The 13,388-nt window shown below is 37.8% G+C and overlaps 2 protein-coding genes across 2 annotated transcripts in view; one reads left to right on the top strand and one right to left on the bottom strand.

The window, feature by feature from the left end:
• Positions 1–5,664, top strand: part of SLC39A10 (solute carrier family 39 member 10) — a 64,025-nt gene extending 58,361 nt beyond the window's left edge. The window contains exon 10 of the mRNA XM_024733631.1: positions 2,896–5,664. Coding sequence (XP_024589399.1) covers positions 2,896–3,054 — 159 coding nt within the window. The 3' untranslated portion in view covers positions 3,055–5,664. The remainder of the gene's footprint in view (positions 1–2,895) is intronic.
• Positions 5,662–13,388, bottom strand: part of DNAH7 (dynein axonemal heavy chain 7) — a 284,014-nt gene continuing 276,287 nt past the window's right edge. Inside the window, exons 67-68 of the mRNA XM_024733634.1 lie at positions 8,315–8,418; positions 5,662–6,089 (exon numbers count right to left, since the gene is read on the bottom strand). Coding sequence (XP_024589402.1) covers positions 5,883–6,089; positions 8,315–8,418 — 311 coding nt within the window. The 3' untranslated portion in view covers positions 5,662–5,882. The remainder of the gene's footprint in view (positions 6,090–8,314; positions 8,419–13,388) is intronic.

Genomic DNA, 13,388 nt, shown 5'->3' with positions numbered 1-13,388 from the left:
TCGGAAGCAAGAGGAAAGGGCATATAAGAAAACAGAATAATAAAATAGCATCATTCTTTGACCAGTGAGTCTACTCCTGGGACTGTATTCTGAGGAAATAAAGTAAAATGATTACTGCTAATAAAACAAGCAAATAAATAAAAATAAAACCATACGAAAATGTTCTTTGTAGAGTAGCTATAATGTCACAATTGGGAACACCTAAATATTCTAGAAGACAGGGACAAACTATCCACATATATTTTAGGGTTCACTTAGGAAATAGATAATATATCTACAGTGTCATTAATTAGGTAGTTGGCGATCGGATCATGAGTCACACAACATGCCATGTTAAAAAGATTAGAGCTTATCTTGTAAATTCTGGGGGACCATTAAAAGGTTTAAGCAACAATGACATCTCATTTTTCTTTTACAAAGACCACTTTGGCTATAAGGGGGAAGTTTTTATTGATGTAGAGTCATTCAGTAAGATAGCAACAGTACCAGAAGTTTTAGTACCTTTAGGATACCCAGTTGGAAGCATCTGGTTTTTAGGGGGCTTTGGATAGCACCTGTTTATCAACCAATCTGGAGCATTGTTGCATGTTAACAACTGTGGTCAGAGAGGTAGGTACTGGCTGGCTCTTAGCTGTGGTTATGACAGACAACATTGGTGTTGGCATTCAGGATAGAATTGAAGCACTGTGGTGCCTCTTCTTGTTGGTATGTGCACATATCTAGAGGGGATATTTCTGTGAAACATACAATGTTTATGCTTAAGTATTAAGGAAAGTTAGAACTGAAAGTTTTTGTAACTATAAAAACTTGGGGAAAAACGTAATAAAATAGTCTTCTTACTAAGACCATAGGTAGGAACTGGCCAGTTTTAGTCTTAATCCAGGGGTTGGCAAGGGACAGATAGTAAATATTTAAGCTTGTGGACCATATAGTCTCTGTCACAATTATTCAGCTTTGACATTTGTAATGGTCTCTGTCACAACTACTTAATTCTGCTGGATAAGAACAGTAACCTCCATTAGCGTACACTACTGCCTTAGACTTCTAAACAGAATAGATGACCAGCGTGAAGTACTTCTTAAATAGGACCCTCAGGTGATTGTTAAATATACTGTAGCACTGTCAGAGCATGGAAGTTGGATTAATTGTACTCATTATTTAATAATGATTAAGGACGTTTCTTCCTAGGCAGGCATTATGTACTTAACGCTACATTTCTCCTCCCTAAACCCCAAAGCACCAAGATATTGTTTGGAGTAAAGCTTAGTGTCCAATAGAGAGTAGCATATCAATGTCATCTTTCCGTAGATATTCACTGCAAACTTGAAAAAAAACAGAAAAGTGAACATGAAAATTGGGAATAGTTCTTTTGCAATTTTGATTAGGTTTGGGTGGGAAGAATTTATGCTTACAATCACATACATTCCATCTTCAGCAAATCTCATTTCCTTAGACACGTTAAAGATTTAAGTTTTATACTTTGAACTATGGATTTATTTTTAAATTTTTTTTAAATTTATATTTTGGCTGTGTTGGGTCTTCATTGCTGTGCGCAGGCTTCTCATTGCAGTGGCTTCTCGTTGCAGAGCACGGGCTTTAGGCGCGCGGGCTTCAGTAGTTGCAGTATGTGGGCTTCAGTAGTGGCTCGCGGGCTCTAGAGCGCAGGCTCAGTAGTAGTAGCAGCGCACGGGCTTAGTTGCTCCGCGGCATGTGGGATCTTCCCGGACCAGGGATCAAACCCGTGTTCCCTGCATTGGTAGGCGGATTCTTAACCACTGCGCCACCAGGGAAGTCCCTGAACTATGTCTTTTTTTTTTTTTTTTAATAAATTTTATTTAGTTATTTTCGGCTGGATTGGGTCTTCGTTGCACGCAGGTTTTCTCTAGTTGCGGCGAGCGGGGGCTATTCCTCGTTGCAGTGCGCGGGCTTCTCATTGTGGTAGCTTCTCTTTGTTGAGGAGCACAGGCCCTAGGTGTGCGGGCTTCACTTGTTGTGGCATGCAGCCTCAGTAGTTGCAGCTAGCGGGCTCTAGAGCACAGGCTCAGTAGTTGCGGCACACGGGCTTAGTTGCTCCGCAGCATGTGGGATCTTCCCGGACGAGGGCTCAAACCCGTGTCCCCTGCATTGGCAGGCAGATTCTTAACCACTGCACCACCAGGGAAGTCCCTGGATTATCTTTAAATGTAATATATGCTTGTGCTTTAGAAGTTGAGTTGTACTTTTCAATGCACTGTGCCTTTAAAGATATTGGAAACTTTAAAATTTAAAAAATTTTATCACTTACGAGAATAGAGTACAGTGTGAAGGCAGTGTGCTTAACTTGGTAGTTCTGCTGTGTAGCCTTGGTATACTATTTTCTGTGTCTGTTGTCGGAAGGAAAATAATGGCTTTTAAGGGCATAGAGATACCAATTTTGGAATTGTCTGTTAATGTGTACCCTTGATGAAATGTGCAGTTGGAAATGAGAATTTTAGATGGAAAAGGGTGAAGAAATGATACAATTTTGAATGAAATATCCCCCAAAGGAATCTTACTTTCTCAGTGAGCTTGTAAATGTGGGAATTGTGGTGTTCTTTTCTGAGAGTCGTATTTGCAACAGTAACTTGTCTTATACTTCAGCATAAATGTCAGTGGACAGTAACTTTAAAAAAGTGACTAGTACATATATTATGTGCATTTGTTGGGGGATGAGGGGGTACAGATATAGTGTTTACTTAGTACACAGCTAGAGCATAAAATTTCTTAGTGTTTGACTAAAATGTGTGTTATGGTTAACTGTTTCAATAAAATAGTTAGTAGTAGTTGTGCTTTAGTCACTAGTTTTCTTAGGTAGGAAAATGTAAAAAAAATGAGCAAAATATTATACAAAATTGCTTTAAAATATTTATTTTTTAGCTTCCAGAAATGTTGCATGGTGATGGTGACAATGAAGAACATGGCTTCTGTCCAGTGGGGCAATTCATTCTTCAGAATTTAGGATTGCTGTTTGGATTTGCCATCATGCTGGTAATTGCCCTCTATGAAGACAAAATTGTGTTTGACCTCCAGTTTTGACCATTCCCAGCAATCACTGCTGATTACAAGAATGTTACCATGCAGCTTTGCATCTGTTCCTTGTACTGTAAGCACATTGCTCAAAGAGAAGTCAGTGGCTTGCACTACTTACAAGTTCACAGATTTGAGCCTGACCACAAAGACCGGTGCTCAGTACTGTTTTCCCTGCATGAAGGGGTCTTTTAGAAATATAAAGCTTGTGATAAAGAAGGGAGAAAAACGGGACTCTGTGAACCGATGTTGATATAGGTTTGATTAAGACTTTTTAAAAAAATAATCATATAAAACACTAAAGTAGTCTCTTTATTAGTAGAAACTTCTGTGGCTATGCAGAAATAGAAATTGAACCAAAAAAAATCCCTTAAACTTTAAAACTATTTTAAATGGACTTTGGGAAGACTTTTCTTTGTGCTGAAAATGAATTGTATTGTCCTTTAATTCAGCTCCATGTATACATGTGGTAACAGGGATCAACTTGACACAGCTTTGAATCTGCAGAAAGTAGACTATAGCACCTAGAAGAAAGCTCAGGCTGCATTAGAATATGGATTTAGCATTGGGAAAAGCCCTTATTCTTGAATCTAGAGTTACTATTTTTGTATATATTTGCATAGGATTTAAACTTGCAGCCTAAACTACTGAAATGTGTGATTGTACATTTGTGTGAGCTTCAGTTTAATGAAAGATTCATAACGGTCCTTTTATTAATATTATACTTGGTGTTTGGGTTTGCTTTTTTTAACTTTTGTTTCTGTCTTGGGTTTTCTGGTGGGGGTAAGGGGTTGGAGCACGTGGTAAAATGTTTTTTCCTTAAAATTGTAAAAAACCCTTTAGAAAATGTCAGTGAAATGAAGAGCCCAAACATGGTCTAAATATTCAGATTTCCTTTAGTTATTTGGGAAATTTAAGTTTTAAATGAACGTAGTGCTCTACCCGTTTGGCATTGGAACCTAGAGCACATGCTCTGGCTGGAGGTAGCGTTGTAAGGCCGCAAGTTTACCGTGTCCATAATCTGTACGTGGAGTGTCAAAACGGATATGAGGATGATCTCCATTGATACCATGGCTCTCACGGTACCAGGTAACTTGGAAGATGCATTTAAGTTCAGTAACTCAGCTGAAATCACGTGATCATTTTGTGCCAAGATATGCTGTTGGTGCCTGATAGGAATTAGTCTCTTTTTTTTAGGTACCCTGTTCTCCTGCCATAAATTGTGAATGATTTGTGAGAAATGCAAGCCATGTTTATCCTGAATTTTGACCTAATAATTTGTAGTATTAATCATATGCATGTAGCTCTCTGTGTGCCACATGGTCTTCACTTATGCCAGGTAAACTGTATTTGAACTACGTGCAGGCAGCTTTGTTTTAATCTGCTTGGCTACCTGTGTGGCTGCTTTAAAAATCTTATTGTTCAGATATTTAAGAGCCAAACTCGTTCCATTCCATTTGAAATGTATTCATTTAGTCCTCCTCCTTTCCCCAGTTCCTTTCCTCTTACTCCATGAACTTTAAAACAAAAAACAAAACTGAAAGCAGCACATGCATTCAGGTATTAAGAGTGTTGCCAGTATTTCTTCTTTATGCGGTAAAGCAAGGGAGCTTATTAGATGTTATTTCCTTAATTTATGCCTGAATTTGAAAAATTATTTCTGGCTTTCTCCATGGCCTCCTGTGACAAGTAGGAGTTTTATACGTAGATCACTTTCAGCACTGGGCACTGAATTAGGACAGTCCTCATCTCATTGCTTGGCCCCTCAAGCAACCCAGCTCAAAGGTGCTGATATTTTATTTAGTACTGCCAACTTGAAGTAATTCAAATATCTTGCTTTCTGAACCAAGATATATTTATAGTTCATTTTGGGGTTTTTATGCCCAAGGAGGATTCTGCATTCCAGCATTAAGTCTGCTTATTTTTAAAACTTTTATGAAAAGCAACAGCTGGAATATACTCCCAGACTTAAAAAGAAATGCCTGATTTAAAGCAAATAGGTTATGCTGAAGTATATAAAAGTTTTATATCCTCTCAAAACTGCTATTATCTTTATTTGCTAGATTTCTTTAAACTTTTAAGAGGGCTGTAACAGTTGCTGCTAGTGTTTTGTTTAGGGTTCCACCAGTATTTAGTTTTCACATCATCCTAGTGTATAGTTTCAAGTCTTACTAGACAATCTGAATTCCACTACATTTCTCTTTGGCTCCAACATTCCCTTTAGCCTGACCAGTCTAATTTAACATGTGTTTGTTGGAGGTCATTAATGTTACTCGTACGATGCTGTCACTGTGTGACATCCATATGAATTTTGGTGTATATCACATTGCATTCAATCAGCCGTGATTATGCTTAGAAATACTGTAGTGAGTAGATGCAGTGTGAATTTATTCCATTAACAGTAAGTCAGTGGCTTAAATGTGATTATGGTCCTGCAAGGTGATACTTGCTAAAATATCTAAACTTTTTTTTTTTGTTGTAACTGAATCATTTTTTAAAAATTTATAAAGCTGGAAATGATCAAATGCTGTTTTTTTTTCATTGTCAACAGTGGTGTGTCATTTTATGTATGTTCCTAATGCTTATGGAACGCTCCCAAAATAAAGTTATTCAAAAAGAGCAAATATACCAGTGTGTTTTGTTTAGTCTTTATGTTAGATTCCTCACACTGAAGTATGAATCATTTTAAATATAGGCTGCATTTGCACATAAATGAATTTATAATTAAGTATAACTAGTCAAATTGATTTAAACCAAATAACTTCTTTAAAAAGTAAAATATAATTTCTACTCAACCATCTAACAAGAAATAGGAACAGGGAAGTGATACCTTCTAATTATGAATTAAGTTGACATAACAATGCTACACCCCGTCCGATCCAGTGCTCCTTGGGTTGGTCAGAGGGAAGAGTCATGGCAATCACAAAGTTTGTAGAATGGCCAGTGGTGGACAACGTTCCTCTCCGCTCACTTGTCTTATACAATGGGGCAATATAACTTGGTCGTTCTGGTATATCTACCCTCTTACAAGGCTTTAGCCACATCTAGAAGAAAGTAGACAAAATTTAAGTCAAGGCTGTCGTTATATTTACATATAATTGAACCTAATATGGAATCGTTGGCATAAAGTTTTAGTTATGTCTGCAGATTTCTATGGGCTAAATCGATTTTATCTTTGTCAGCAGTGCTGCCATTGCTCAAAACATTCTTCTTTTAGAGCTCTCAGAGCTATCTTCAGAGCCAGTATATACGAGGCTAAATGAGAAAAGAGTCATTTCCACCTACTCTCTGAAAAGGCATACTATCCGTTGTTTATGCATCTCCCTACCATACCTACCTGAGGATGACCTTTGGTGCTTACAATAATAAAATCAGGTATACTTTTTCAAAGGTCTATCTGCCACCACTGATACTCAAAATCATGTTGCTTTATTAAAGGCCAATCCCAAAATATTCTGAAAGGATTTTTATCAGTGATTGTAGAACGAGGTCGCCTCCCCATGTTACGTGGCTATTTTAAAGGGCCTATTATGTATATTGTGCTGTTTAAAACATAGTTGCCTTTATAACTACACTACAACCACACTATTCTTAGAGGGTCATTAGCCAAGTTCCTAGAATGTTAAGCATAGTTGAACTTCACCAATCTCAATAAGATTTTAGGGCAAGTTGATCTCTGAATATAAGAGTAAAAGAGCAAACTGTCATCAGAAAGGTGAAACAATGGTTTTAAAACTCGAATTCCTTTTTCCAGTAGTAATAATAGCAATACTTGAGGTGATAAGTCTCAACAGCCCCACTGTTTGGAGCCCTTTTTCTGGTTTCTCAGGTTTAAGCACAAATTGTATGAAGGAGCTAATTAATAAGGGTGCTAGTCTCTCTCCCACATAACTGTGGAGATCCATAAAGCAGTTTTTCAGGTATCATTAAATACAAGGACTTGCAACACTCAAGTTGGACGTATTTCAACGAAGTGGATTTTTTTAATGAGAATTTTTCTTACTAAATGACTTCCTTTTTTGGGAGAATTATCCACTTATAAAATGCTTCTATTCACCACAAACTTAAGAGTTTCCATATGAAAGAAAAAAATGGATCCAAATCAACTTCTGAAATTGCAAACATTTGCCCTTGTGACTTTCAATTTGGGTCCCATATTTGAAACTTTCTCTGCCCACAGTATCTTGGTATATATGGTAGGTTTCTTGCAATTGGCTGTCAGCTGGTCCCTCACTGTACCTGTTAGAGCCGCTCTGAAGGATTATTGCCTTTGAGTAGCTTCCAGTGTCCCACAAACAGAATTCATGTAAAATTCAGCCTATATTTTATCATTATCCCAGACCAACCCTTTACATTGTGTGAAAATCTATCTAGTCATCTTCTCATGATGCAGTAACAGAAACTTAGCATTTATATAGCTTAGTATGCCCATGCTGAAGATGGGTCCTAGAAAAAAAATTTTTTATGTGTATGGTTTTCATATAATAATCTTTTAATTTGCAAGTTTCACATTTTTAGGTCAAGGTATATGTAAGAAAAAAAATCATAAACATATGTGTGTGTGGGGGTGTGGATATATGTATACAGTCAATCCTCATTATTCCTGGATTCTGTATTTGCAAATTTGCCTATCACTAAAATTTAGTCCTAATCCTAATGTCAATATTCTGCACTTTCATAGTCATTCACAGGCATTCTCAGAGCAGCAAAAAATGAGTCACCAGCAACCATGTTCCCAACTGAGATTGAACCTGGTGACATTCTGCCTTCTTGTTTCAATTCTCATAACTATAAACAAGTATCCTTTTGACGGTTTATTTAATGCCAAGGTTTTTGCATTTTTGTGTTTTTTGTTGGTGATTTCGTTGTTTAAAATGGCCCCTAAGTGTAGTGCTGAGGTGCTGTCTAGTGTTCCTAAATGCAAGAAGGCTGAGATATGCCTCATAGAGGAAACACTATAAGCTTTGTTCAGGCATGAGTTACAGTCCATGAGTTCTGTGTTAATGAATCAACAGTATATATTAAGTAAGGTATCTTTAAACAGAAACACAAATAAAACAAGGTTATATATTGATCAAGTAACAAAAATGTGACCACAGGATCACAGAAACTTAACCTTACATTTCGCCTAGGAGCTCAGTATTCACTAATTCAATGTTGGAAGCAAGCTTATAGAACACAGCTACTGTGAATAACAAGAATTGATAGAATATGTGTATGTCTGTGTATAAAATAGCCTCCCATGTATATATCATTAGAAAATACTAACCACAGGTACTGTATCATAAAGAATTTTGGGATGTGATTCTGCAAGTTTCTTGATGTTTCTATTCCAGGAAGCTCCATCCAGAAACAGTCCATGAATGAAAACACCTAAATATAAAAGAAGCAGGTTAATACAAGACTTTACGTATGCATATTGATTGAGTTCTGAAGCTGAAATTCCTGCCGGTGAATGCTGTGCAGGTGACACTAGGTCAGCAAATGAAGGCCTGCTTTAAATGAAGGCAATGTTCTAAGTTTGTGTTAACATTCTTACTTCAAGAATAGCTATACTTTGCCTAGTCAATTAATTCAGTAAAATTAGATGTGGAAGATGAAAAGAGGAAAGGAATATTAAATTAGTCTATGTGAAGTTCTCTGGGCAAATGCTATCAGGTTTATATTTTAACTGACCAATGAGGATAATGTTGTTAAGAGTCCACAAAATCTACAAGAAAATGTCTTAATGTAATTGTAGGGATCCAGTGGCTTCTAGGCAGCATGTGAACAAAATACCCTTCTGCTGATGTCTAATGTCCTGAGAGTTAAATTTCTCCTCCCCTTTTAGAATCTATCCAAGGCCACGCCTCAATCTGTATGCAAGAACACATGGATGAACTCCCTCCAGAATGCAATGTCATACACGAACAGCTGAAGAACACAAATTAAGGAATCCATGAAACCTGGATCACATGCCCTGGCTATCCACTTACGTAAAAGCCTCATGAATTGAATAGGGGTATCTGCACGTGAAAATATTCATTGTAATTGTTGCACAGATATGAAGAGAAGCAATGAGGACCTTAGGAAGACTTAGGTTTTATCTCTTAATGTGCTGTGTGACCTTGAACAATTCATTTAACTTTAGACCCGTTTTTTATCCAGAGGACAACTGGAAAATACTTGTAAAACAATAATGCCTGCTTTGTCTACCTTGTAGAGTTAGAATCAAATCAGCTATACTGGTGAAAGCGCTCTGTAAAAGTAGGATATAAAAATCTGCTTGGGCAGTGCTGTCCAATAGGGCTTTCTCCAGTGATGGAAATATTTTATATCTGTGCTTTCCCATATGGTAGCCATATTTAGCTATTAAACACCTAAAACGTGGCTGGTGGGACTGAGGGATTGAATTTTATTTAATTTTGGTTATAAATTTAAAAGGCCACATGGGGATAGCCCAGTGATGGATGTTAAGGGAAGACTTAACCTTTTCTTCTCTCCAGGTTTTAACTGACGGAAAGCATAGTTGGAATAAAATGTCAACTACTGGCAAAGCACTTGACCAATAACTTCCCAAGTATTACTCTAGTAAAGCTGAATTACAAAATACATCTTGAGCCTGGGGCCAGGTGGGGGGTGGACCTGCCTGCAGGAGCAAGAGAGGTCTGCAAGCACATCCTACATGCTAACGTCTCCAGCCAGACCTAAGCCCACTGGCCAGTCACAATAACAGATGGAAACAGAGAAAGTAGAGGAGACCCTACAGACAGGTCCCAGAGAGCCATTTAATACCCTGGCCTTGCTGACTTGTAGGCACAGTCCAGTAAATCTCTGACTCTAAGCAATAGGATGATCTATTCCTTACGTGGGAAAGATTATGTCAGAGAGAGTAAAGAGAAGAGTTCATTTCAACACCTAAGAAAAGTGGCAATAGGGATAAAAGTTCCCTCCAACCTAACAACAATTTTATAAGAAATGTGATGGGGACAATCAAATACGTTTTTGTTTCTCATGGTCAATAAGGGCCTTAGGGAAAACACAAAATACAAAACGACAGGAGATACTAACTGGGTCCTGTTTCACAGGTGCTCCTGCTCTGTGAGTCACACCTTTGCCTCTGTGAGCCGTGGTCAGCACAGGGTGGTGGCCACAGCATCCCCAGGCCCTCTCGTTCACTCCTTCCTGTCCCCTTCCTGCTTTGTAGTGCTCTCCCTGTTGATGACTCTGAGTCACCCTGTAGTGCCCAGTAGTTCAGATAAGATGAATCTTAGGCAAACACATCTAGAATGTATGACACTAACACTAGGTAGATTTACAATGGCATTGTGGCCACTTTAAAAGTCACTTTAAGAGTGAGTAGCTGGGGCTTCCCTGGTGGCGCAGTGGTTGAGAGTCTGCCTGCTAATGCAGGGAACACGGGTTCGAGCCCTGGTCTGGGAGGATCCCACATGCCATGGAGCAAATAGGCCCGTGAGCCACAACTACTGAGCCTGCGCGTCTGGAGCCTGTGCTCTGCAACGAGAGAGGCCGCGATAGTGAGAGGCCCGTGCATCGCGATGAAGAGTGGCCCCTGCTTGCCACAACTAGAGATAGCCCTCACACAGAAACAAAGATCCAACACAGCAAAAATAAATTAATTAATAAACTCCTACCCCCAACATATAAAAAATATATATATATAATAATAATGCTCAACTCAATACAGAATATGCTATAGAACCACCAACTTTAAAAAAAAAAAAAAGAGTAGCTTTTCTCATGACCCCAAAATACACAACACCCCACAAAAGACCTGGAATAACCAAAGCAATCTTGAGAAAGAAAAACAGAGCTGGAGGAATCAGGCTCCCTGGCTCAGACTATCCTACAAAGCTACAGGCATCAAAACAGTGTGGTACTGAAACAAAAACAAATAGATCAATGGAACAGGATAGAAAGCCCAGAAATAAACTCATGCACCTATGGTCAATCTACGATAAAGGAGGCAAGATTATACAATGGAGAAAAGACAGTCTCTTCAATAAATGCTGCTGGGAAAACTGGACAGCTACATGTAAAAAATGAAATTAAAACACTTTAATACCATATGCAACAATAAACTCACAATGGATTAAAGATCTAAATGTAATACCAGATGCTATAAAACTCTTAGTGGAAAACATAGGCAGAACACTCTGACATAAATCACAGCAAGATCTTTTTCAATTTGTCTCCAAGAGTAATGGAAATAAAAATAAAAATAAACCTGTGGGACCTAATCAAATTCAAAAGTTTTGCACAGCAAAGGAAACCATAAAATGAAAAGACAACCCACAGAATGGAAGAAAATATTTGCAAACGATGTGACTGACAAAGGATTAGTCTCCAAAATTTACAAGGAGCTTATGCGGCTCAATATCATAAAAACAAACAACCCATTCAAAAAATGGGCAGAAGACCTAAATAGACATTTCTCCAAAGAAGGCATACAGATAGCCAAGAGGCACATGAAAAAATATTCAACATCGCTAATTATTAGAGAAATGCAAATCAAAACTACAATGAGATATCACCTCACACCAGTCAGAATGACCATCATCAAAAAATCTACAAACAATAAATGCTGGAGCGGGTGAGGAGAAAAAGGAACCCTCCTGCACTGTTGGTGGAAATGTAAATTGATACAGCCACTATGGAGAACAGTATGGAGGTTACTTAAAAAACTAAAAATAGAGCTACCATATGGTCCAGCAATCACACTCCTAGGCATATATCCAGAGAAAAACATGGTTTGAAAGTATACATGCACCCCAGTGTTCACTGCAGCACTGTTTACAAAAGCCAAGACATGGAAGCAACCTAAATGTCCATCAACAGATGACTGTGGTACATATAAACACTAGAATATTACTCAGCCACTAAAAAGAATGAAATAATGCCATTTGCAGCAACATGTATGGAGCTGGAGATTATCATTTTAAGTGAAGTAAGTCAGACAAATATCGTATGATATCACTTATATGTGAAATCTATTAAAAATGACACAAATGAACTTATTTACAAAACAGAAACAGTCTCACAGACTTAAGAGAATGAACTTATGGTTACTGGGGGGGAAGGGTGGGGGAGGAGGGATAGACTGAGAGTTTGGGAATGACGTGTACACACTGCTATATTTAAAGTAGATAACCAACAAGGACCTACTATACAGCACAGGGAACTCTGCTCAATACTCTGTAATAACCTAAATGGGAAAAGAATTTGAGAAAGAATAGATACATGTATATGTATAACTGAATCACTTTGCTGTACACCCGAAGCTAACACATTGTTAATCAACTATACTCCAATATGAAATAAAAATTTTTTTAAAAGAGTAGCTTTTCCCATGATGTTTAATTTAACATTAGGTAAATGAGGTTGACTTCTTTATGAGCCCCAGAACCAGGCACATCCTGAAGTTTGTATGAGGAGACAGACTGTGGACTGGTAGAGGTGAGAAAGAAACTGTGCTTCTAGCCCCAGTTGTTCTCAGGTCGGATCTGTGTTCCTTCCCTTAGGGTCCCGTGAGAAATTGTTCCTTGGGGAAAATTCCATTGCTCCAAATCATTCCATGGAATCTCCTTTTCTTTCTGGTAATTTGCTAAGCACGAAGGAAAAAGCTAGAATGACAAAAAGGCTAAGCTGTGGATATCTGTATTTGGAGGAAAATGTTTGTGTGTGTGTGTATAAAATTAATAAAATTCATGATTTAGTGAATCTCTATCAGCTACTGTAAATCAAACCTGGGCTGATTCTTTGGTATTCAGTAAACTGGTTTATTTAACTGATGGCTACTCTTTACTAGGGATCTTAGAACACTAAATGGTCTTTATTGATCTTTAAATAAGTTGTGCTTTATACCTGCTCCACTGTTTTCAAGATAATTTTGGATTTTAATAAATTTGGATCTTTAATAAGAGCAGTTGTGGGTTAAATTAGTAAATCAGTGTAAACGGAAATACCAACTACCTTGTACATCTGAGTTTATATATAACAATTGGAAATTCAAGAGTTTAATCTTAGATATTAACTAGTTTATAAACTTCAGGTAATGCTTTTTTAACTTCTTTATCTTTTAACTGAGTTCAAAAACAAAACTTTGATGGGCAGCATATACTACTCAGACTTCAATTCAAATGCCATCTTCTGCCTTTTATCATAATGATATGAGGAAAATTGAGGGAAAAAAATTATTCCATCTGATTTAAATACTTAAGAATCAGCCACAGCTCTTCAAGAAAACTTTCCTTGGGCTTCCCTGGTGGCGCAGTGGTTGAGAGTCTGACTGCCGATGCAGGGGACACGGGTTCGTGCCCCGGTCCGGGAAGATCCCACATGCC

This window comes from Neophocaena asiaeorientalis, unplaced genomic scaffold (assembly GCF_003031525.2).
Source record: "Neophocaena asiaeorientalis asiaeorientalis breed wild unplaced genomic scaffold, Neophocaena_asiaeorientalis_V1.1 scaffold24, whole genome shotgun sequence".
In the NCBI taxonomy this organism is placed as follows: domain Eukaryota; kingdom Metazoa; phylum Chordata; class Mammalia; order Artiodactyla; family Phocoenidae; genus Neophocaena; species Neophocaena asiaeorientalis.
This window is presented reverse-complemented; position numbering and strand designations above follow the sequence as displayed.